Raw genomic sequence first — 26,404 nt, forward strand, 5'->3', positions numbered from 1 at the left:
AAAGCGTAAAAGCTACAGAAGCCAGCAACAACAGCAGTTGATTCCATTTACCTTGACCGGTAGAGTAGACGGAAATGACTCCTGAGCTATTCAAAACCTCATCCAAGGTCAGCTAAGACCAACTATCATGAAGATCGTGGGCTCTCCATTGATCTAACATGTCGCATCGGCTACTTTTCTTGTGTGTTGGTAGCAAATCGGTGACAACATTCACCAGCGGATTCGACTAGTTCCCGACAACACATCACCACTATTTTTGTCAACTCTACCTTTTAAGCACCTGTTTACATAGTTTAGCCCGTCGCCAAAATACAATAGATACTGTCAAGAAGCCATCGGAAATTAAATTTATAGACGCAATTATTGAAACTTAAAAGACATTGTTTTACTTTGTTGACATTATTTGTAATGGGATGTTGTACTATACTCGTCTACTAGCGACACAGTTTATACTTATTGATCAGTTGATACCGAGCAACTCGTTGCAACAGCCGTGCATGTCGGTGCATGGGCATTCCGTTTTCTTTATGCCTAGCATTCCACATGTTTATGAGATTTTTGAATTACATAATATTGAAAAAGACTATGATTCAAGTTCGATATGGGCGTCAGGGATGCAATAACTTTTCGATTTCTTCAAAAATACATTAGTTTTTGTATTTCCAAATCAAAACAATAATAGATTGAGACTAATTTGAGATAGTTGTATTGACATGTTTTTCAAATTTCTCAAAAGTGTTAGACGCCATATAGCTGAATGTTGTAATATTACAAAGTACTCATAAAAGCAAGCGTGTAACTTAAAAAAAAACCAGATGAACTTACATTTGCAGGTTAAAATGACCCTATTTTACCATCCAATTCTTCCAAATTGGTTCAAATCGTGTTGAATGTACTGCTCAATTTTTGTTTGATGTGACCGTAAAGTGCAATGGGGGGGTGTAAATGTAGATAGTATACAGATATACAGATTCAGGGCCAATCATGCCGAATGATGTTCACTGGCTTCCATATCAGTTTATGTTTAGTTTTATATTCGTTTTCTAAATCTACAAATCCACTGGCATTGCCAAAACTATAAAGTAATAGCAATGATGTAGTCCTTAGGCTAGAGGGGGGTCTACGTGCACCCCCAGGATAACAAACCTGTATTTTTCAGAAGTCTTGGGATCCCTAGAATATGAAATGGAATTTTAACAGAACAAATATAGGGATGCAATAGCTGTTATCGTCATGTTTTGAAGGGTACCGCAAAATCACGATTTTGCAACCCACATGCATTTTCGTCAAATCTCTCTTCTTGTAATTCATCTGCTGAGCTAATTTTTTAACGTAACCTCACTTGTTCAGTATCATTAGAAAGGCAATTTATTCCAATATTTTCTACAGATTTTATGATATATGACCAAAACTTACCCATTACCCCAAAGTGTAAAATTGCAAATTACAGTAAATCTCAAATTCTACCAATTTTTTTAGCTGGGCATAATAAAAAAAATGCAATGCTTTGTATGAAATCTATTTTATTTTGTACAGGGACATGTACGGAACAAGGAATAGACTTTTTACAGGAAAAATATTAGGACTCTACAACTGTTACAGTTATATTTTGAAGGGTACCGCAAAATCACAGTGTTTGAGATTTGCATGCATTTTTGTTAAACCTGTCTTCCTATAAGTCATCCGCTGAGCATGTTTTTGATTATAACCTCACTTGTTACGTATCATTAGAAAGATTATTTACTAGTCTTTAAAATTACACATTGTAACATGCAATATCTTGTATAGCTGTTATGAAATATGACCAAAACTTACCCGATACCCCAAAGTTTACATTGAAAATTGATGTCATAGCTAAAATCAAATTCTACCATTTTTTAGCTACACACATTAAATCTGTTTTACAGGGACATGTCAGAAATATGAAGTAGACTTTTAACAGAAAAAAATGTTGAAACTCTACGGTGGTAACAGTCATATTTTGAAGGGTACCGCGATATCACAGTGTTGCTGACTTGCATGCATTTTTGTTAAATCTGTCTTCCCATGAGTCATTTGCTGAGCTTGTTTTTGAGTGTAACCTCATTTGTTTGCTATCATGGGAAAGGCAATTTATTAGTATTTAAAATGTTATATTGTAACATGCAATATCTTATATAGTTTTCATGAAACATGACAAAAATTTACCCCATACCCCAAAGTTTACATTTAAAATTGCAGTCATAGATAAAATCAAATTCTACCAATTTTAGATAACACAAAAAAAAAACCATTTTACTATTAAATCTGTTTTATTTGGTACAAGGACATGTCAGAAATATGAAGTACACTTTTAACAGAGACAATATTGGGACTCTACAGCTGTAACAATCATATTTTGAAGGGTACCGCAATATCACAGTGTTGCCGACTTGCATGCATTTTTGTTAAACCTGTATTCGTCAAAGTCATCTGCTGAGCTTGTTTTTTAATGTAACCTAACGTGTTAGGTACCATTGGAAACGTTATTTATAAGTCTTTAAAACAACATATTGTAACATGCAATATATTTTAGAGTTTTCATGAAATATGAACCAAACTTACCCCATACCTCAAAGTTTGCATCGAAAATTGCAGTAATAGCTAAAATCAAATTCTACCATTTTTTTAGCTAGACACAAAAACTCTGGCCATTTTTGCTATTAAATCTGTTTTATTTGGTACAGGGACATGTCAGAAATATGAAATACACTTTCAACAGAAAAAAATATAGGGATTCTATAGCTGTAATAGGCATATTGTGATGGGTACCGCAAAATCACAGTAATGCAGACTCATATGCGTTTTTGTTAAATCTGTCTTATTGTAGCTCATCTGCTGAGCTTATTTTATTATATAATCATATTTGTTTAGTACCATTGGAAAGTTAATTTATTAGTTTTTGAAAAGACATATTGTAATATGCAATATCTTGTATAGCTTTCATTAAATATGACCAAAACTTACCCCATACCCCAACGTTTATATCAAAAATTACTTTCATGGCTATCGTCAAATTTTACGAATTATTTAGCTACACATAACAAATAAGACAATGCTTTATATTAAATCTATTTTTTTCGTACTGATGAATTTCAGCAATATGAAATAGAGTTTTAACAGAAACTATATTGGGACTCTACAGCTGTAACAGTCATATTTCGAAGGGTCCCGCAAAATCATATTTTTTTAAAAAAATATACAAATTATATTTTTTTTACAACTTATTAACTTTGCATACAAAAGGCAATGCTTGTGTGCAACCTATGAAATCTGTGTTTTTGTTAAAAAGTATGTTACAAATATGAAATTAACTTTTAACGGGAATATAATATGATTTTTTTATCCTTTTGGATCACATTTGGAAGGACCAGGGTATCACGAAAAAATTCCGAAACACAATACATATGCCATGTATGGGTTCCCCTCAAAAATGATCCAAATGGCTACTAAATAGTATCACCTTCCCGTTGAAAAATTATTTTTATAATGGTGACATACTTTTATAACAAAAATATCAGATTTCATACGGGAATTGCTTTTTGTATTATGTGTAGCAAAAATGGTAGAATTTAAGAAAAAGCCGTAATTTGCGTTTTGAATTTTTGGGGTATGGGGTAAAGTTTGACCATATTTTAGAAAAACTATGAAGGACATTGCATATTACAATATGTCATCTTGAAGACGAATAAATTGCCCACAAGCCAAGTTATGTTAAAAAAATAAGCTCAGCAGATGACTTACAAAAAGAATAATTTAACAAAAAAGTGACAGTCTGCTGTACTGCGATTTTGTGTTGCCCTTCAAAATATGGCTGGTACAACTATACAATCTGAATATTTATTCTCTAAAAGTCCATTTCACATTTCTGACATGACCCAGTACATAATACAACATATTTAATACCAAACCAATGCCCTTTTTATCATGTCTAGCTAAAACCTCGCGGAATTTGATCACGTTAGGTATGACAGTTCTTTCTACACAAACCTTGGGGTATTGGGTATGTTTTGATCATATGTCATGAAAGCTATACAAGATATTGCATGTTACTATATTTCATTTAAAAAGCGAGAAAATTACCTTTTTAATGATGCCTAACATACCATCTTGTATTCTAAAAACAAGCTCAGCAGATAATCTACAAGAAGACAAGTTAACAAAAACTCATGCGCGTCAGCAATATTGTGGATTTGCAGTATCCTTCAACATATGACTGTTACAGCTATAACATCCAAATATTTTTTTTCTGTTAATAGTTTATTTCATATTTCTAACATGTTTCAGTACCAATTAAAACAGATTTAATACAAAACATTACTATTTTTATTGTGTGTAGGTAAAAACTCTGTAGAATTTGATGTAAGCTATGACTGTATCTTTGGATATAAACTTTGGGGTATGGGGTAGGTTTTTGTCATATTTCATGAAAACTATACAAGATATTGAATGTGACAATATGTCATTTTTAAGATCAGTTAAGTACCTTTCTAATGATACCTAACAAAATAGGTTTTAACCAAAAACAAGCTCAGTAGATGACTTATAGGAAGTCAGGTCTAACAAAAATGTATGCGAATCGGCAATACTGAGATTTTGTGGTACTCTTCAAATACGAATCTTACAGCTATAGAATCCTAATATTTTTCTGTTAAAAGTCTATTTCATATTCCTGACATGCGTCTGTAGCAAATAAAATAGATTTCATACAAAACATTGCCCTATATTTTATGTTTAGGTAAAAAATTTGTAGAATTACACGTTAGTTGTAACAGTAATACTCAATACAAACCTTGGGTTATGGGGTATGTTTTGGTCATATTCCATGGACACTGTACAAGATATTGCCTACTACAATATGTCATTCGAAAGACTAGTTAAGTACTTTTTTAATGATACTAAACAAACCTGGTTATAATCGCTAACAAGCTCAGCAGACGACTTATAGGAAGGCAGATTTAACAAAAATCCATGCGAGTCTTGAATAATGAGATTTTGTTGTACCCTTAAAATACAACTGTTACAGCTATGGAATCCCAATATATTTTCGATTAAAAGTCCATTCCATATTCTTAACATGTCCCAGTATGAAATAAAACAGATTTCATACAAAAAATTGCCATATTTTTTATGTGCAGGCGAAAAAATTGGTAGAATTCGACATTAGCCATGACTGTAATGTTCAATGTAAGCTTCGGGGTATCGGGCGCGTTTTGGTCATATTTCATGAAACTCAAAGACGATATTGCATATTACAATATGTCACTTTCAAGACTAGTAAATTAACTTTCCAATAACACCTAGCAAGCTAGGTTATATTCGATAACAAGCTCAGCAGATGACTTATAAGAAGACATATGTAACGATAACCCATGCGAGTAAGGAATACTGAGATTTTGCGGTACCACTCATGTTTCTGATATGGCTCAGTACAAATCATGAAAATTATACAAGATATTGCATGTTACAATGTCATTTTAAAGACTAGTAAATAATCTTTCTAATGATACCTAACAACTTACAATATATTCAATAAGAAGCTTAGCAAATGACTTATAAGAAGACAGATTCAACAAAAAATGCATGCGAGTCAGGAATAATGAGAAATGCCACACCATTCAAAATCTGACTGTTACAACTACAGCATTCCAATATGTTTTTGTTAAAAGTCTATTTTATATTTCTGACATGACCCATTACCGAATGAAATAGATTTCATACAAAAAAATGCCTGATTTTGTATGTCTAGGTAAACAATCGGTAGAATTTGATTTTAGCTATGACTGCAATTTTCAATGTAAACTTTGGGGTATTGGGCATGTTTTGGTCATATTTTATTACAACAAGGCAAGATATTGAATATTACAATATGCATTTTTAAAGACTAGTAAATTATCTTTCCAATGATACCTACCAAGTTAGGTAATATTCAAGAAAAAAGCTCAGCAGATGACTTATAGGAAGACAGTTGAACAAAAATGCATGCAAATCTGTGCATCATGATAGAACCGCTTTACGACAAGTTTCCTGTTGATGAGCTTAAGTATCTGGGCGGTGAATTACATAGTTTGCAGCCGTAAATAAGCCACAACAATCCAACAGCACTGAAAATACTCGCGACAGACAGGGTTGAGGGTGCGCACGTATATTTCGGATTTGCACCTGTCAGTGAGATTCACAGGTTATTGTCTTGTCTGGTGGCACCGGTGCGGTGCGGGTTTCAGATACAATATAAGATCTAGAGAACGTCAAACTTTCGTTTAGGTTGTTATAGGAAGTTTGTTCTATTTAGGCAAGCCAGGAACGAAAATATACGAGCAGACGACGGAAATGCCTTTGAAATGTTTTATTCGTACAGCAACAAAATCACGAACGAGTTACGACACTACAGCTTCATGTTTTCCCTAATCAGCTTACTCAGGAAGGTAAATTCGGCATATTCGACGTCTTGGGAAATGTATAATTGTATAATCCTTCAAGATAAAGCGACTGTTACGGCTATTATATCCACTGGTCTACCGTGCATTCATAGATGTCGCAGAGCTGCTTGCTCAATGCTTCTCAGCTATTCATACTCGATCGAGTTGGAAATCGAACGCTAACGTGGCGCGAGTATTTTAACCCGATTTTGGCGGCCTCGTAACTTTCACGCAGGGATGAGGTTATGTATCAAAACATGAAAACACAACCATTTTACAAACTCCCTACTATGTGTCACATCCACTGTCATTTTAAATTTAAAATAAATCTTCTTCAAATTGTATAAACCTGTGTCGACATTGTAATATTTAAATTGTTCGCTTTAAAAGTGATCCATAAACCCTCCTTTGAAGTGGAATGGCCCAATAACGGAATAATATCAAGAAGTGATTCGGTTGTCACCATTCCCTAGCAACCAACTATTTATCTCCGGATTTGCCAATATTTTACAGCTCGCGTGACAGTGCTTTGCGTATTGCTCAGTTCTGGGTCCCAGTTGTCCTTCGCTTCGAAAATTTTCGCAAAATTTTGACGAATTTCTCCGGTTCGTTGATAATATAATGGAAATGACAGACTCCGCTCCGACCATTAACGTTTATTTGTGGGCGCGGGCTCGAAGAAAAGCCAAATGAACGGGCTCGGCAAGCCTCGTTGGCTTTCCGCTCTTTCCACTCTTTCTCTTTCCACTTTCTGATTGGCTCCGTTTAGCGAGTGCTGGAAACCAGCGATAGGTCCGCGAATCTATGCGTAATCAACCACGGCCTCTTAACGGGTAGCCCTAAGCGGTTGCCGTAAAGAGGCGCGTGGTTTACGACGATGCTCAGTAGGAAAGCTAATAAAGCATGCTGACCCTGTATTGCAATTGAATGCAACACAATAGACCATTGTTTTGGTTTACATACAGCTAACAAAGAGCGCAACAACTATTAACTAATTACATACAGAATAGATAATACACTCATATTGAACGCTGCCGTGAATAGCCAGCATGCCACTTGTGTTTGTCTCAAATGACGTCACTAACCACAGAACCCAGAAGTAAGGACTTTCGCGGGCATTTCATATTGCGTTTTGTGGGCTTGTCTGACACCCAGCTACAGTTTCGAGGTGAGATAAAATCCTATCACTGACAAAAAGGTCATAAAAATATTAATGAGAACGTTTGTAGAACAGCTGATATGAAGGAATGTTTGGAAATGGAGAATAATCCTTTGTTTTATGTGACATAACATCTGCTAGTGATACCTGTTAATATTCCATTGATGTACATCCTCAATAAAATGAGTGAAGAGACAATTTCAAAAGACAGCCATCCAGTATAAAAATACCTGCATTAAAAAAGACATAATAATTATGCGTCTTAAATGTATGTTTAAGTAATGTTTAAACTACTGTTTTTATATGCATGTATATTAGAATGTGATATGATTTTTTTTCTTTCGGGTCAACACTGCATGTACTGACGACCAGTCGTGATGCATGAGAAAACCTTTTATCGTCGCAATTATTTGATGATAGTACATGTCATTGCAGCCATGATTTACTGTCATATAGAGCCATTAACCATGATTAAAATCTAGTTTTGCTGCAGTTTTATGACTTTTTGTTGAGATTGAGAACGACACTCATTAAGTTACAGTTAAGAAGGTACTTATTGCATAACACGATTCGGAACTAATTTAGTTTGGTCTTCATATTTTTCAAATTTCTCAAAAGTGTTAGGAGCTCTATAGCTGAATGTTTCAATATTACAAATTACTTATAAAAACAAGTGTATAACGTGCAAAATAATATAAAGCAGATGGCCTACATTTGCAGATAAACTGACATTAGTTAAATGTCCCATTATCCCAAACTAGTTCCAATCGTGCTGCATCAAATTGTTAAACACTTTAAAGGACTGTGTTTTAGTTAAGAAAATCTCCATAACCTTATCATTAATTGAATCTATACATGTAGAACAGTCGATAATAGTTAAAAATTCAAATTAAGAGAACAGGGTCGCCTTGACTTAGTGATTCTAATATTTTTTGTTGCTCAAAATGGAAGTATGCATTCAAAAAATGATCATTGACTATAAGTAATAGATTATTTATATATGTTTTATATTTAAATTCACCATTTTTAGAGATACAAGTCTTAAAGGGATATAGTCGTCGGAACTGCGCTCAAAGGTCGTATGGGACCCATACGACCCATGGCAATAATGTATCCAAGGCACAATGGTGACAGTTAAAACATGTCTGTCATAATCTTTCATTATCGTATAATTTAAATATTGTGCATCTTGATATCGTGCAAGTTAAATGCATTGTTTGTAAACACGCAACCGTCATTTAGGATGTTTAATTTACTCTACTTGTATAAAGGATATATTTTCTTCCGCGCAATCACTTCTCGATGAGATTCTTGAACAAACGCTTCAATGAGTATCGTCACTTGAGGTCATTCTCCACGCATATCTTATAGTTGTTGTTTCAGGAGTTTTTGGAGTTAAAAAGCATATGTTAATCCTCTCGTATGTCACTATTGCCACACAACATACAAATAAGCAACCGGCCATTTAATTATTGTTTGTACACGTTTACGAGATGAATGGTATCAGAAAGCAAATGATAAAATCTGATGGCTAATTCACACTGCTGTACGCAATGTAACCAGTTAAAGTGTGCACTGGCCGAGTAGAAGCAATGGAAACTAGAAAGCATTTGCAAGCAAAAGCGAAGTTCCAGAGACCAGAGCAGCGGAAGAACAAGAGAATGTGTGATAAAGATAGGTGCAGAATGAAAGAGTGCTTTTAATATTCAAGCACGTACCTACAGGGCTGCTAGCAGTAAACACAATGATATACAACTAAAAGCAAGGCAGTCCACAGATTACAAATGCCTACATGTACGGTAAAAACGAAACAGATACATACGGGGGCGACAACGCACGGAAATGTATATCAGACGACATTCTCGCGAGCCAGAGCAATAATTTTCGCTCCGCTGATCTACGCAAAAGTCAATCGCTTGACGGGTAGCGCTGAGTTGTTGCCGTAAAGAGGTGCGTGGTTTACGACGATGATCAGACGAGAGGAAACATCAGACCATGGAGGTAGTAGAGACTACCTCCATGATCAGACCTAGGCCGTTGAAATTGAAAACCGAGGCCACATGCATTTTCATTTGATTAAAAGCACAGACTAAAACAATTTTCATTGCAATGTCGCTGTTTTCACGAGATACTGACCGTTTGATCTTGGAAAGTTGAGCTGCTTTAACGTGCAGCCAACGCATGCCGGCGCCGGAGCGGTGGACGGCTGTGTGTTACCGGCCTGTGTGTTAACGGCCTCGCAGACTGATATAGGAAAAACCGGGGAAAAACCGCTGGTGGCTCCTCAGAAATACGGCGGGCAGTTTCTCCGCCAAAACAGCCGATTTTGAATCCAAATTTTGCATCGACCTTCGTTTTCGAGCACACCCACCTCGCCTAGGTACACGATGTACCCAGCCGCGCTTGTAAATTTAGGGAAAGCTATAATTTCTCTCTCTATGCGACCGAAGCCATCTTATGTGCCGCCATTGTTACATTCGGGCGAAACAGTATAGCGCCACGTACGGCGAGTATTTAGAGAAAAATAAAATCAAAAAGCAACAAAAAACAAAGCGAAAAAAAGCTAGAATTATTAATAGCTGAACGCAATATGATAGTCGAGCAATGCAGAATAAAAAATAATAAATAAATAAAACACAAGAAATGCCCGTAAAACCCGTCTGAGTTGAGCGATGACGTCATAAGCGTCTCGCAATGCATCTGGGTAATTAACGTAAAATTTGTGTATAGCATGTTCTATGATAGTAATACCGGAAATGGAGAAAAAGAAAGCAAGAAAGAAAGAAAGAAAGAAAGAAGAAAGAAAGAAGGAAGTGAGCAAAAACTAACAGTTCCAGAGCTGGTCTCTGGAACTAATTAATTGACGGAATTTGCCGTTGATTATTGACGGCATTTTATTTTGGTTCATGATCAGAATTTGCTGTCCTCTTCCTCTTTTTACTAGACGCTGGCTTAAATCGAAATAATTGAAATTGACTTCCTAACAGGTATGAAACATATGCCTCGAGTAATAGAATACCAAGTTATGTTTAAAATAAGTCCATGAGGGGATCGGCCGGCACAAACCATGTATCTAGGCTAATCCCCTGAACGCGGAAAATTTCCGCGTTACCGAATTAATGGCTTATGACTCCCCAGAGAGTAAATAAACTACCGATCAAGTAGAACAAAAGATCACAATGTTTATGAATATGACATCACCCGTGATATTTGTAGAGCAATCACCGATTGACAGTCAGTTCACACCTCAAGTAAGGTATCTTTTCAAATGGAAATGATTTCGAACCTACAGCGTTTGTGCCCCCTCCCCATATGTGCAGTGGGAAAACTCACAATTGGATTAAAAATATGATGTCATTTTCAAATTATTGTGTCGGGATTTCTAAAAACTTTGTAAATATATCGAATTCAATCATTTAAAACTTACATTTCGAAAATAACATAATGATCATTCAATCATAACCAACAACGTGAGCTTTCATGCTAAAACCTCTGACAATAAGTTGTATGAAGATGGGTTTCCATCCAAATCACGGTGTACTTTTTACAGGTAACACCGTCCCTTACAGTGGACGCGCACGTCGTAGAGTGCGCGTTCTATTGTTTGCAGCCAAGATGACGTAGAAAGTAATTCGATCACCCTGGAGTCACAAATGACGCATAGAAAGGGTTGCATATATTTGGTTAAATACACGAGTATCACGGTGCCTGCCTGCTTCTTATACAACACAAAACGGTTTCTCTCCAACATTACATAAAATAGACCTCCTCGATCACGTCAACCTACGAATTTATGTTTATTCTATTTTTTTAATACTTTAATGCCACATGGGAATAATTTCCATGATATTTTGACCGAGGCAATCAACTGAATGAGAAATGGAGGAAGTAATATATTTTATTTGCTCACTTCCCGTTCCGTACATTTTTCTCAATAATTCGGAACTGACGAAATGATATTTATATATCAACCATATTATAGACTGGTCAGAAACTTGCACTGTTCCACATCAATACAAGTCCGATGATTTAGTAGAAGGCGGTAAGCAATACCTTTTTTAAGCGGGCATATTTGTTAAGCTTGAGAATGCTACAAAAAAATTATCACATTATGCTTGTTCAATATCGAAGACTGAAGAGAGCTTTTGTAGACTAAAGTCAAACATTATATGTAAGGTGATGGTTTCATCACATTATCAGTTATGTTGTTTATATAACCACGCAGTATGGAGAGACTCCTCCACACTTAGCAGCGGTAAATGAAAAGGATGTCACCACGACGTTGTTATGGAATATAGTGCATCATTTAAAGTACAAGATGAGATAGGGACTATCCCTATTCGCGCCTTAATTAAGAAGTTTGACTTTTATCAGATCTAAGGGGGTTGAGGGGGTTTCTTTATTGTCAACTGCATTTTATCGATGAAATATATTATCATATCAAAATATCTTCGATTGATAAAGGCATACATAAAAAACAGAGCTGTTTTCTGCTTACGATGTTCAAAATTAGTGAAACTGACTTTATTTATTTTTAATTTGTTTTACAATTATGCACTTTATTTCATGAAATAAGATTTTCAGACTAACAGTTCAGCTTTTTAAAGTGGTACCTAATATTTGGTGCATTGTAGATGCATTGCACAACAAGAATAAGAAACAAAATTTATTTAAAAGTGCAGATCTGATCACCAGTGCTTGCGCGTGTAACCTTCCTTCTTGTAAGTTTGGCTATTTCCTTGCAAAATCACATTTCCGTTATTTAAATGGCCATATTTCTTGATTTGTAGTAAGGGTAACGGTCCCCTTTTAGCGTTGCTTTCGTTTACCTGCAAAAACACCAAATTTTCGATAGACTTTAATCATGTAAGTAACTTGCATCTTCTGTTTCCATTTTATTCAGCGTGGAGAAACTCCTCTTGACGTTGCTGATGGCAGAAAGGTGAAATCATTGTTAAAAGTAAGTTTATTTCCTTCAATTAAAGACGCCCTAAACGATTCTTAAATTAAACCAAATGCATCTTGTCAGGGGTTGATATTTGCTTCCACTTTGGCTATAAAAAGAACAAATCAGAGTGTTATGTTCGTCAGACGTTTTCGAGGAGCCAGGAGGATGAATTCGATACACAAACAACCTAGACTTTACCACACGTTAGCGTCGCATTTACCTTTTCAATGCATTCTTACCGACCTGTCACATACGACATGTCAAAGACAACATGTGACATCATATTTGAACTGCTGTTTCGGGAAACTTTTTCCGTCACGGTTAACACACTCTCCTATGGAAATATAACATTTACTGACGTTGTTGTGAGGAAAAAAAAGAGAGGTTGAGATTGTATTCGCAGCGAGAACGTTGCGTACATTGGCTACTCGTTCCCTACGCGTACCGTTCTTCACAGACTCGGCTCTCCTCGGCAGCAGTAACTGGCTGGCCAAACAAGGTTCATATATCTATGTACCATCGCGTTTACGAAACGATCTACCTAACAGCTGCAGCCTACCAATAATGCGACAGTCTGCTGAAGTTTATTCCTTAAATTTACTCTGTTTTGATTTTTATATGCCAATAGACTTGAAGAAAGTCCAGTTAAAACGTGTTCGTACTGACTCACACACTCGACTCACACATTCGCATTGTCTAAAGGATTTTGCTCAGCTATTAGAATAGAACACAGGGGAAAAAACTAGAAAATATGAAAATTTTACTTTGAGTTTGACCGTTTTAAGCTACGATGGTAAAACAAACGAGAATATTAATTTCAGCCTAGACTGTTATCGGCAGTGTAGTGTGTGATATGCGACGTCTACCGCGCGTGTGCCGTCGTCTGCAAGTGCACTGCAGGAGGTACCTTAGCTTTGTTCAGCGCAACTTTGTATCCTTTTTGTTAACTTAAATATCTCAAATGAGACGACGATCGATAAAATGAAGAGCAACAATACAGATCGAAAGGAATGTCAGTTTTGAACATCAAGTCTATGGTGAAATGAGCGTGGAAATCGCTCTCGGAAAAGGAATACGTGAAAAGTGGCCGTTTCACGTAGAAAACGACTGGCAAACGACAGGAGAACGTTTGACATCAAGGGAACATGATGACATTTTGCTGTAACTGTATCCAAACCGTTCGTGTTATGCCATGAGTAATAGTCTTCAAATTTGAAATTTGATTTAAAATTTTGTTTCGGGGAGTAAGGTTTGATGTAAACGAAGGAATTTTGTTTCTTGAACTTATGCGAAAGCCTGAGACGGTTCCTTACAGCGCTTGTCATTTGAGTTTAGAGTTTCAGTATTTGTCACACATAAATTTAGCAGAAACGGATTTCCTGACTGTAAAATACAAGTCGTTTGTTCTATCACGCAACATCATGATAGTAGGTGTCGACTGCTGCACGTTCTCTAATCAAAGAAAATAAATACAATGAGGCATAACTTATACCTCTTGGCTCTAAACTTTGCAGTCTCGATCAGCCCTGCATAAATCACTGCCTGTTTCTGAGCAAGTCTTAGACAAAATACATTCGTGGCCACTTGTAAAACATGTCTCTGTGACGTTTGACTAACGGTTATTGTCATACCATGTGGTTCTGCGAGGCAGGGCTGTATGTATAGCCGGGAACACACAGCCCTGCCACGCAGAGCTTAATTACTGATATTTATCGCCTTGGAGCAATTTATTGAAAAAATGCACATTGCAAAGGGAAGAACGTAAGCCCGTGGATAGGCAATAAGCAGTACTAGTGATCTCCAGCAATTTATAGTTCACGAAATACATAGACACTGGTGGCGATAAATTGATTGTTTTCGTAGTTGATATGTACGAAGGGCTAAGAGAGATATTTTGATTGGCAGCATCGACAGTAAAGAACGTCTGGGTATGTTTTGACAGGACCAATTGAGTCTCACTCTGAGAAAATACAACAGCATTGCAGTCATCGACAATTAGTGTCTCTGAAATTAATTATAAGAAGCCATCAAAACTGTCACTGCTGTTACAAAACTTAACATGTTCGGGCTTCACTGCTAGAAGCCTCGCCAAAAGCATCTAGTGTGTGCCTATCATTAATATCTAAAATCTTTGTAAGTGTTCTTGTCGTACTAAACGTAACTTTTCGTAACGTTTACATTGTATTTCAGGCTGCAAAGAGAAAAGCTACCATGGAAGCAGAGTTTAGTGTATTGATGAAAGAGTCGGGGGTTACTAGAAACAGTAGCAAGATAAATGTGTGTGGATTTGGTGGTGTTGGAAAAACCACTCTTTTGAAATCATTACAACGGGTAAGAGAGAGAGAGAGAGAGAGAGAGAGAGAGAGAGAGAGAGAGAGAGAGAGAGAGAGAGAGAGAGAGAGAGAGAGAGACAGAGAGACAGACAGACAGACAGACAGACAGACAGACAGACAGACGTGAAATTTGTGTTAGCAGAATGCTATTAGGTTGTGTATTATATGTGACTGACATATTGCATGAGTTTGTATTCGCCGGCCCAGTGAAGATTTTGGCGGGACTCCACGGCATGCACCATTTTAAACAAAGTATGCTGCCACAAAGTTAGTTGCATGCGCTTGTTTTTTAATAGTAAAACTATAAAAGAAAAATGCACAAATCTATGATCAAAATGCAGCAGCCAGATCAGACGTATTCACACAGAGATGCATACACATAGTGATGTGAAGATACTTTAGATTGAGATTCATATAAGATTACGTTTTACAATTTCACGTTTCAGTCAACAGAAATACATTACTCCTACTGCTAAATAAACGTTTGCTGCCAGTATTTCTATTGCTTTTACTTACTACAAAACTTCGCTATGTATTCAATTTATTAACGACAGAAATCATGAAATGCGGTACAAAGTGTCATAGTAGGCTATTCTGCGTTCGTTCAAAGAGATATAATTATAGCTCATTTAATGTGGCATACATATACCTTTTACTGTCATTTGTGCTTGAAAAGGCAGAAAATATCCCAAGTTTACAAGCCAAAGTAACACCATGATGAAAGGAAGGCTTCATAATTTGCCCATCGTTCTCTTTATTCCTTGTAATACTGACCAGGGCTTCTTGGAAGCATACTTCACTCGTCGATCCGAGGAGAGAGCACCTCCTCCAGACAAAACCACACATATACCGACGCCTGGTATTGAAGTCAACATTGTCAATATACCAAAAGCTGGTAAATACAGAGCGTGGGATTTTGCTGGACAACCAGAATATTACGTGACTCATAATATGTTCTTGAGGGCGGACGATTCGTTGTTCTTGGTTGTTTTCAAAATAATGGACGTAATAGACGATTTTGATGGTACATTAACTGAAGAGGTGAGTTGATGAAACTTATATTGTCTTATAACACAACATCTAAATTGTAGATCAAAATATTAAAATTGATATCTCTTCATTGCTAATGTATACGCTTTTATAACAGTTTCAAAGAAATATCGTTCTTATCTTCACATGACTAGTTACTGACATGGCCGAGATTCATCAAGTCTAGAATATCAGATGACCAGAGAAGCGAAAACAAGCCCACAGTGATTTTAGTGGCAAGTGGAGCTGATATGGTGGAAAAGCTTCTACAGGATAATGGTGAGTGAAATATGCACATACCATTGTTTTCTAAGACATTGCCGCAAGTATTCAATTACGATTGACATCACCAGTGTAGCCACTTTTTATAATAACGCTGTGAAAGTTTTTCAAAGCCGAACCTCCAGGCCGTCGCAAATTACGAATATCTAGTATCAACAAATATATTACAATAAAACCAATCTGTGGTATTTCACGCACAGCGCAAAATACGCTTACGTTTAATTAGATACCTCAGATTATAAATTATGGACAGTCTAGCTTGTTATGCAATCGACCTGTTTGCTTCTTTGTAGCACTGCTGGCATAAATTGCAGAGAAATAACAGAGAAATTGCAACCAATCCATGTAATTAAAACCTAGTTTGACATAAAAACCCTTCACCACACGTTTATTTTAAGCTAAAATTCGATGTCCCTACACAGTTCTGTTTTATGTGATATGTCTTACAATTTTGAACAATACTTTATTCTATCACACTAAGAATGAGTAATCAAACATACCTATCAGAAGCAGAAAGCTTCTTCCATTCGTTTAAAGAATTTCAGGAAATCTAAGAAGGTTATGTAAATCACCAGACATTTTTTTATGGATTGGCTGTGTCCAGCATGGGAGGTTTAGTTTCCACAATTGCTTTAATTATATATGAACAGACTTTCAAAGCCTCAGGCTGGAATAAGTAATTAGGGACAGAATAATAGAACTCTTGTACAATATTTATCACCTTGTGTATTGTCTTTAAAGACAAATGACCGCTTCATGCTTACCTTTTTAGCAACCAAGGTCGTTGAAGACATACGAGCGCAGATTCAGGTCATGTTTGAGGAATACTTGAACATACTGGATGAAACATTTCTGCTAAATTGTCATGATTCACGACATAAGGATATGGACAGACTTCGTAAATGTCTATCAAATTGCAAGGTAAATTTAGTCATTAATTTGGTATTCTACGAATGAGTAACGACACGTGAAAGCAACGATAATATCATTAATATTAATTGTATATTGACTTTAAGAACTCGTTACCGCATGCCGATGCGTATTTCGCTTATTTACTACTTTGCAATGTTCTATGCTTGTTTATCTCACTGTTTTCAGGCTACAACCAATTATCTCCGCCTAACCATTTTAGGAGGTGAATAGTTCAAAAGCGTTTTTATCTAAATGGTTTAAAGGTTGAAACGTAGTAGAATCGGTTTCTGAGGAAGCGAATCTTGTCAAATTCAGAACTAAAAAGTTGACATTAATGCAAATCGAAATGCTGAGTATAATACAGTTACAGTAATAATATATTATATATATATATATATATATATATAATATATATATATATATATATATATATATATATATACATATTATATTCATTTTCGCAAGGACTGACTCTATGAGTCGTCCAATAAATTAAATTTAGTCTTCTTTACTAAGCATACGGCATATTATAATGATTTTACTGTTTTCATTTTTGATCGTTTCATCATAACCACTGGGTATAACACTTTATCACTTAATTTCGTTATCCCCATTGCTAGAGGAAGAACAGATACCTAAACTTTGTGCGAAGATTGCCGATATTAAGAACAAATGGCAAATCAACGATAAGTTCCCATATGGTATTGGCCTGCCTATGTGGAACAAGTGAAGAAAATAGATCCCTTGGTAGAGGAAGATTTCCTCACAACGGCTACATCTTATCTTGACAACATCGGAGAGGTAAGGATTTCTCACAAAAATCGTATTACTTTGATTTTGACGTTATGTGTGAAACCAACAGAACAACAGAAAAGCAACGAGTTTTTTTTCTTGCCCTTGATTTCTATCTTATCGAATTCACATCTAAAGCCCACAGTAACACAATTGCGTCGATTGCAATTGGTCGACGCGCACCCATGCCCGCTTTGTCTCCCTGTATGGTTTTGACCGTTTTACTGGCAACATGTCTCAGGCTCTTGTGTACAGTCAACCTGAGCTACAGGATAGCCCTCTGCGAAGGAGCTCGCTACGATACCGGGTTTGATATAATCCTGCAGAGAATTCTTCAAGAACGAGAACTCCTCCGCTGTACAGATGGAGGTGCGCTATGCCATTACCTTATTAGGTAAATCACGGCACAAGATTCCGTATCCTCCTCAGTGGTGACATTCAAACAAAGCCCGGGCCAGTACAATCTAACCGCACTCGTTCAACTTTGAAGCTCTATTATCAGAACTGTTTGCAGCATTGTGAGTAAACTTGGGATTTGTCTGTTCACTTCAGTGAACATGATGCTGAAATGTTTGCACTGACGGAGATCACTGACTTCGAGACGACGTTTTCAAATCTCAAATTTTGGATAATTTTAATTTGATTCACTGGAGAGACAGATCGACAGAAAACGGCAGAAAGCTAAGAGTTGGCGGTGTAATTCTAGCCATCTGACATTATTTTATCTCAAGGTGTCGAACGGATCTTCAAACACATATGGAATTTTTTAAGTTCCAGTTTAACTTCGCAAATTCAACCTGTTTATTGCAACTGTTAACTTTCAAAGAAACTGTTCATCCGTCTTTGCTTGAAGAGTGTGACAAATCATTCTAGGAAATAACTTCAATTTACAGGCCCAATGATCTGATATTTATTTGTGGCAACTTTCATTTATCTGATATATTTTAGACTTCGACGCCTGACCTCTCAAATACTACCAACCCTTCTTACTGGAAAAATCGGAACTCGGACAACTCCATTGAACTGCTGAACGAGTATAATCTATTCTAAGTTAGAACAATTTAAACTTGTAATGAATGTCAGCTGGACTTGGTACACTTTCAGGGAGCCTTCGGTTATCAAAAGGGTTGGGTTGGGGGAATTCCGTTCAGATCTGTATTGTAAAATGTGACCCTCCCCATCTTTGTGTCTAAAAAGTGACCAATCCCTAAAATTCACCTTCCGCATACCACTGCAGTATTCGCCCAGGAATAACTGAAACAGTATTAGCTAATAATTTACAAGATAATTTTTCATTGTTATGTTAGTTACGGACTGGCACTTTGAAAGAGAGTTCGCAATTGATCACACATTTTTTTTTGAAGGGACATGATATTTCATGCATATGCCGAAGTTAACCATATTTGGCGCAATTATACGAAGGAAAGATGTGGCTTATATATTATATTTTCATCCAAAAATATCAAATCATAATACGTGGGAGTCTATCAGGCAAAATATTTACAATGCCCCTCCATCCACAAAACTAGCTATATGTGTGCAAGAAAGTTGATTTTGGAATCCCACCAAAATGTAGATTCATTATATATTATACATGGTGGTAGTCTATGAGGAAACTATGAATAGTGTTTAATACAAATTAAGTAATTCTGTGTATTTATGAACGCCTTATTATTTATAATAATTTACTTGATACGACTAGGGTGGTTACATGTGCCATTGTGTGCAAGAAATTTGATTTTGAATTTCACCTAAATGTTGATTTATTATACATGGAAGTCTATGAGAGAAATATAATCAATGTTTTTCAAACGTTATTAGCGCATTTATTGACGTTTGATATTAATATACATTATTCATCTTATTCCATACGTTTTTGTCCCTTGTTTTTCATCTGTTTTAACTGTTCAAGGTGTTTAATGTAGGATACCACTGAATACTCTCTGCTTGTGGAGCTTGCTGATAATGAGTATGCACTTGCCATGAAATCAGCTTCTGTAAAAAGGGACCCTACCCCTAGGATAAGTTTATATCCAGAAATGAACTGAATTTGCTCACGTGTTTCACAACAGGTCATTAATAGTCAGTAAAGAGACTAGAGAATTTTAGCATACTTACAGAACAACTTGACATACTAATGTGACGCCTGAATGGAAGGAATGACTTTGAGTTTAAAATTATTACAAACTTATTTATCAAGCATTGAAATTGACTGCTGGTGACTCGACATGTATTGACATTTATCAGACACTTTTGGCCTGTCTCAACGAGCAAGGAGATGTTACCCAACATTTGCAGACCTCAGGATAATCACTAACCAAAACACAAGAACAAAGACAGACATTGTATATTCTGAGAGCAGTTCAGTTGAGCAAACTACGTGGAGTGGAAGACAGACTTCTGATAAGACTAGACGTGTATCCTGTCTACTGCCAGAGTAACTATCTCTGACGAGGATTTATTGTATTATGTTTTTCAATATTCCTGTCAATAAACCTAATTAATACCAATATAATCGACACCCATGTGAGGCGTGTAATATGAACAATCAGAGATCTTTTATATCATTTTATGTAGCAGGTTTCATCAACTTTCGAACAGTACTCTCAGAGTTAAATCATCAATTACAAAAACTTTCTTTAATATGTAAATGAGCTAATTATTAACTTGACACGCCCAGTGCTTCTCAGCAATTAAATATTTATCAGATCAATATCTGTAGCAAGTTTCACCAAATGTAATGATGTAATTTTGGAGTAATATCACTTATTACAAAGTTTATTAAATATGCAAATGAACCCACACTTAACTCCACACAGCTAAATGCTTTACAACACCGTTAGCTATTTGTCGGATCAGTATCTGCAGCAGATTTCATCACATTTGGTGCAGTTATTTTGGAGTTATATGACTAATTACAAAACCTCATGAAATATGCAAATGAGCTATTTGTTAACGTGACACTGCCAAATGCTTGTCAGTACAATTAGATATTTATCAGATCAATATCTGTACCAGATGTCACTTCTTGGGTGCCGTAATATCAGTTTATATACCTAATTACAAAGTTCATTAAATATGCAAATGAACCCTTAATTAACTTGACACTACTAAGTGCTTTACACCACAGTTAGATATCAGTCAGATCAGTATCTGCAGCAGAATTCATTAAATTTGGTGCAGTTATATCGGAGTTATATGACTAATTATAAAACTTCATAAAATATGCAAATGAGCTATTTATTAACTTGACACTGCCCAATGCTTCTAAGTATAATTAGATATATATCAGATCTATATTTGTTGCACGTATCATCAAGTTTGGTGCAGGAATTTCAGAGTTATGTCACTAATAACAAAAGTTCATTGAATATGCAAATGAGCAGATAATTGACATGACACTCACAGTATCATCATAATATTGAGATCGTCATATGTGAAAAGTTTCATGAAATTTTGTGCAGTAATTCCTGATATATGTCTACATTGTCATTACGGTCTCCATAGGGTACCATTGTATGGAAAAAAATGATATTGCATAACTTCACTAACATGCAAGCCACACTCACCAAAATCTAATCAGTTCTTGCAAGTAGCATACTGAACCTGTGTACTAAATCTGACTTGAATCTGTTCAGGCGTTTTTTTGAGTTATCGTGTAAACAGACAGACAGACACACACACACACACTCACACACAGAGACAAACACGGGCAGACTGACAGACATCGCTATGACATTAGCCCACGTGTAAACACGTGAGCTGAATTGTAACCCTCCCTATTGGCCAGGTTTCTTAAAAGTGACCCTCCCCTTATTCCCCCAGTCCACTCCTGTAATTATTGAGGCCCCTGATGAGTGTTGGGTTGTAGTCTTAACAACTGACCCAGCTGTCTCTAAGATCATCTTGTGTTGTCGTCCTCCATCAACACACCTTACTTTGTTGATGTTGTTAATTACCTTCATGGATCAATACACCATTATCGGCCATTTCCTTATGTATGCCACCTCGAAAATTAACACTGCTTAACGGCGAAGACAACGTCGACGAAAAAGTTGGAGCATCTAGGACATGCTGAATGTGTGTATTGATGACTGCATTCCTGAGATCGAAATTCTTATTTCATACCATTTATTCGTCTTAATTTTGTATTTTTCCTCAGGTTTTGTCACTTGTTTCTTGTATATTTATCAACCGCTTGCATGTTATGGATTGCATTTCTCTTACGTTTTGTTTGTTGTTCCTAATCAAATAAATAAAAGTAAATAATTAAAATAAATACATCTGACGTGTTTTGTGTTTGACAATCGCTGTCCTTGCAAATTTGCATTGTCGCTCAACTCAGAAGATATAGAATATTGTCATTTGTACCAATAGTTGGATAAGCGCTCCTTTACGGTAGCATAATCATGTTCCATTGCGATATAATTTTTATTTTGCTTGTCTTCGCGTTCAATGTATTATAAGAGTTTTAGCTGTAATACTTCACTAAAGTAGCTCTGTGTGATATATACATTATGTAATATCATAAGTTAGAATTATAATTTCATTATCCTAAGAGAGTAACAATTATCACACTTTCATTACAAATTTATATTTATCATGTATTTTTCAGAACATAAATTTACTTTTACTTACAGCTTCTCTTTATCAAAAATCCTAATGGCGAAGATATAATTGTGCTCAATATTCAGTGGTTGTGCTCCAGAGTTTTTGGACCAATGCTGGCAACGAAAATATTCTTTCAATACACCAAGAAGTTACGGAAAAATAAGAAATTCTACAGTCGAAGTGACATCGACGAAGTGTTCAGTGAATTTGCCGACACTGGATTACTTCTTAACCTTTTGAAGATATTCGAGCTCGTCTTTGAAGCCGACCACAGCCCTTCGGTATCTCTTAGCGATATGCTGTACATCGCACCTGCATTATTGGTGGACGACATGCCAGAATCACAGTGGGCAGTGGATCCAACAAAACAAATCTATTTCGGTCGAAGAACTCAATGTCGAGATGAAACAGATAGCTTCTCACCTGGATTGTTTCCACGACTACAGGCAAGACTTTACAATCATTTCCGTGACCTAGGTCAGACTCCCAGTGGAATATGGAAGAATGGTATCAAAGTTTGCCATATGGTTGAATGTTTGGTGTACATGACCAGGGGTTGGAGGGCGATTCACATCTGCGTCAGGGCAAAGGATGAAAAACACATCGGAGCTTGCCAACAATTACTTGAAATGGTGTCTCAAGAGATTGATGACGTTTTAGATGCCAGTTGCCCCGGCAGTGATATCGAGAGCCAAGTCCTTAGCGCCCATTCGTTGAGGATCCATACCGACCCGGACAAAACTAAATTCTACTCAGTGCAGAAGATTTTAGATGCAGAGATGAAAGGTGTCAACGTCTATGACGAGGAAGGTGGAGAAGAAGAGGAAACTACCGATTTGCTTTGCGCCGGATACGATACCACACTGCTCCGTGCTCTTGGATACGATTGTGACGTCAAGTGGATGAATCATGATACACAGGAAAAATTCTCAATGATCATGGATATAAAGAGAGAGATGGCAGGTGACTATGGGACAATGGCAGATCTAATGGGTATACCACCAATCAAAGTTCGAGGTTGGGAAGGTAAATCGATGTCAATAACCAAGCACATTTTATCAGAGTGGTCTGAACGATGGGCAGAGCGAAAGAGAAGTGGAAGATCACCAACTGAGAGCTCCACAGTGTATGAGAGTACTTTCAGCAATTTGATAAAATTCTGAATGATGAAAGTTGCCGTGTAGAGCTAGCTAGAAATGAGATCGTCGACATGTTTCAGCGACTTGGAGTTTCAACAGGGGACCGCAGTATCACAGAAAAAGCCTGTCGTGATTAATGAAGAAAAGATTGCACGCGGGGTTAAACACGCCTACCTTGAACAAAACTTATCGGCAACAAATGCTGTGGAAGTCTGTGCATTCAAACAGCACGATCATCGACCGGCCAGCATCAACAAAACACAGAGAAACAAACATTCTTTAATTTTACATCACATTTGAGAGTAGCACCTTTACAATAAATGTGTGTTCAATTATACAAAGACGAATTCAACATATCATACATATTGGTAAAAATAAATTTATACAATTTTTCAGATGACTTTAAGTATAAAAAATGAAATTTTGTGGCAATATAAAGAAATTTTCTTTTAATCATCAGTTTTCGAGGATGATATCAAGAATTGAAACATTGCTTATTAAAAATAGTTTGTGTTTGTGTATCAGTGTGTCGTACCAAGATTTTAATGAAATGTTTTTATTGTCACTTTATTTTTCTTGAGCTGTTAGAGGTATGTTAGATTGATGTTATGTTCAATAACACCTCCCTCTGTAGTATGGGAAGTTTGTAACCTAAACTATCTAAAGCCTTTACACCTTGTTGGAGTAGTGTTATGTTCAATTACAGTTAAGCATGAACGATTTGTCATATAAATATGACAAATTGCAATATGACCAATATTATATTTGTTTTAGACTGCGCTTAATAACCTTACTCCAACCAACAATGAATATTCGGAAATTGTGTTTGCAATGTTCTATTTCTTTGCGAGTTGCTTGGAAAAATATATTGACAATGTCCATGCCAAATCGTTGTCTGAAAACCATGCATGCCAACCTTGGTGCCATTAACGGTAATGTTATATTTCTTGAATAAATATTATAGTTATAATTTTTACAATATTCAAGGTCGACAGAAGTTATTATGCTATAGGGTTTGAAAGTAAATGCTTACATTACTTGAGGGTATAAAATGCCTTCAGAAACAATCACAACAGTCTTCACAATGGGTATTGACGATAGGTTGGTGGTTATTTTCTACACTCACTTCAAATTATTGTTAGATCTTCAAGTATATTGTACTCTATAAAATAATTATATATTGCACAAATATTAACTGTGCGCAGGTAAAAAGAAAGTTCAGACTTTTGTTTTATCAGATACTATTTTTTTCAAAATGGTAAATAAAGTTTATCCTGTTATCGGTCAGATGGCGTCATTGTTGACACTGGTGTAAGCAAATCAATGCTCTGTTTATTTCAAAGACAAATAAATGACTATTTTCCTGAAGATAGTTTTCTAGATTTCCTACTAACAATATATTCACGTTTACATGGCACATTCATTCAGGTCTAGTACCGTTCAAAAATCGTCTGCCACGTAAAATCAAAGTTGAAATAAGTTATCGTTTGTACCAGCACAAACATTTTTAGACATAAATGTAAAGAAGAAGGCAAGGACATTGAACAAGCAATTGAATAAAATACGTATACATCAAATATATTTTTGGCATCTTTTATTCCACTTCCTCCTTCTCCTAAGAACTGCTCGATGGAGATGGGCCGTCACACTGATATGACACCTATACCCAACGAGTTACATTGTTTCCCAGTCGGAGAACTAATCCGTTTTAAAATTCTTTGTCTTATATTGAAAATTGTCAATCAAGGTGAATTTGTCCCAAAATACTTCCCAGAACTAGTAACAATTGATCGTCCAGTGCACAATACGAGAGGGTGTCCCAGTGTTAGATGAATCCTTATTCTGTCAAAGATCATGATCATGGGAAAAAACCTTCTATGACATATGGTGACAGAGTTTTTGCCGTGTGTGCTCCGGAACGTCAGATAAAATTCTTTTTATTTGTTTTTGTTGTTTTTGTTGTTTTTTTTTGTGTGAAGACTCTAAAAATTCGTCAATGTACCTCTTATTTTGATATGATTTCAGCTGCATTACTTTTCATTTTATTATTTTTAGCGAGCATTTTAAATAGTTCCTTTGCTGTGTTTAGGTTCATTTATTTTTAGCTTACTTGTTTTCCGATTGGTTTCAATAAAAATTTCTTTCACCAAAATAATATGTATTATTTTCAATTTTTATTTCTACCTGATTAATTGATATGTACAGACCGCTTAGACAAGGTCTGTAGTGGTCTTTAAACAATAAATTATTCTTTGTATTTTTATTGTATTCTTGCGTTAAATCATTAGCACTGCAAGGCGTAAGTAGATGATTTATGCCGCATCAGAGCCTAATTACGCACTTATGAAAGGTACATAGCATACCAGTTTATTGGTACAGTCCTCGATAATAGCACAGTACACTTATTGTAGGGTCTACCTGGATGTAAGTGATCTCTAACTCAACCCCAGGGCCTGTGCTCGTTTATGATTCTTAAATAACCAGTGTGCACAGTAGCAAAATGAAACATAATAGTTTAATTCTAAGACATTTTCATATTTTGTCTCCTTACAACATATATATATAGGTGATTATAAATGTGACACGATATCTTAACGTGAACTAGCAGGCTCAAGAGTGATATTCTGTTCCCACGGGCCACCAGAGTAGCATTAAGCTAAATTTTCATATTTAAATCATTCGATGAAACAATTCATGTTCACAAGTGTTCGATTAATGTCATCTTGAGGATTGAGTCAGACTTATTTTTCGTATGGCCAAGT

General features: G+C 36.0%; 1 protein-coding gene across 1 annotated transcript in view; it reads left to right on the forward strand.

Annotated features, from left to right (window-relative positions):
* The window catches only part of LOC139124992 (death-associated protein kinase 1-like), a 353,067-nt gene extending 327,163 nt beyond the window's left edge, over positions 1–25,904 (forward strand). The window contains exons 6-12 of the mRNA XM_070691106.1: positions 12,500–12,556; positions 14,735–14,875; positions 15,655–15,918; positions 16,062–16,185; positions 16,961–17,109; positions 17,721–17,901; positions 22,533–25,904. Coding sequence (XP_070547207.1) covers positions 12,500–12,556; positions 14,735–14,875; positions 15,655–15,918; positions 16,062–16,185; positions 16,961–17,109; positions 17,721–17,888 — 903 coding nt within the window. The 3' untranslated portion in view covers positions 17,889–17,901; positions 22,533–25,904. The remainder of the gene's footprint in view (positions 1–12,499; positions 12,557–14,734; positions 14,876–15,654; positions 15,919–16,061; positions 16,186–16,960; positions 17,110–17,720; positions 17,902–22,532) is intronic.
* Positions 25,905–26,404: the final 500 nt, after the last annotated feature.

Source organism: Ptychodera flava, assembly GCF_041260155.1.
Source record: "Ptychodera flava strain L36383 chromosome 23 unlocalized genomic scaffold, AS_Pfla_20210202 Scaffold_24__1_contigs__length_23054250_pilon, whole genome shotgun sequence".
Classification (NCBI taxonomy): Eukaryota; Metazoa; Hemichordata; class Enteropneusta; family Ptychoderidae; genus Ptychodera; species Ptychodera flava.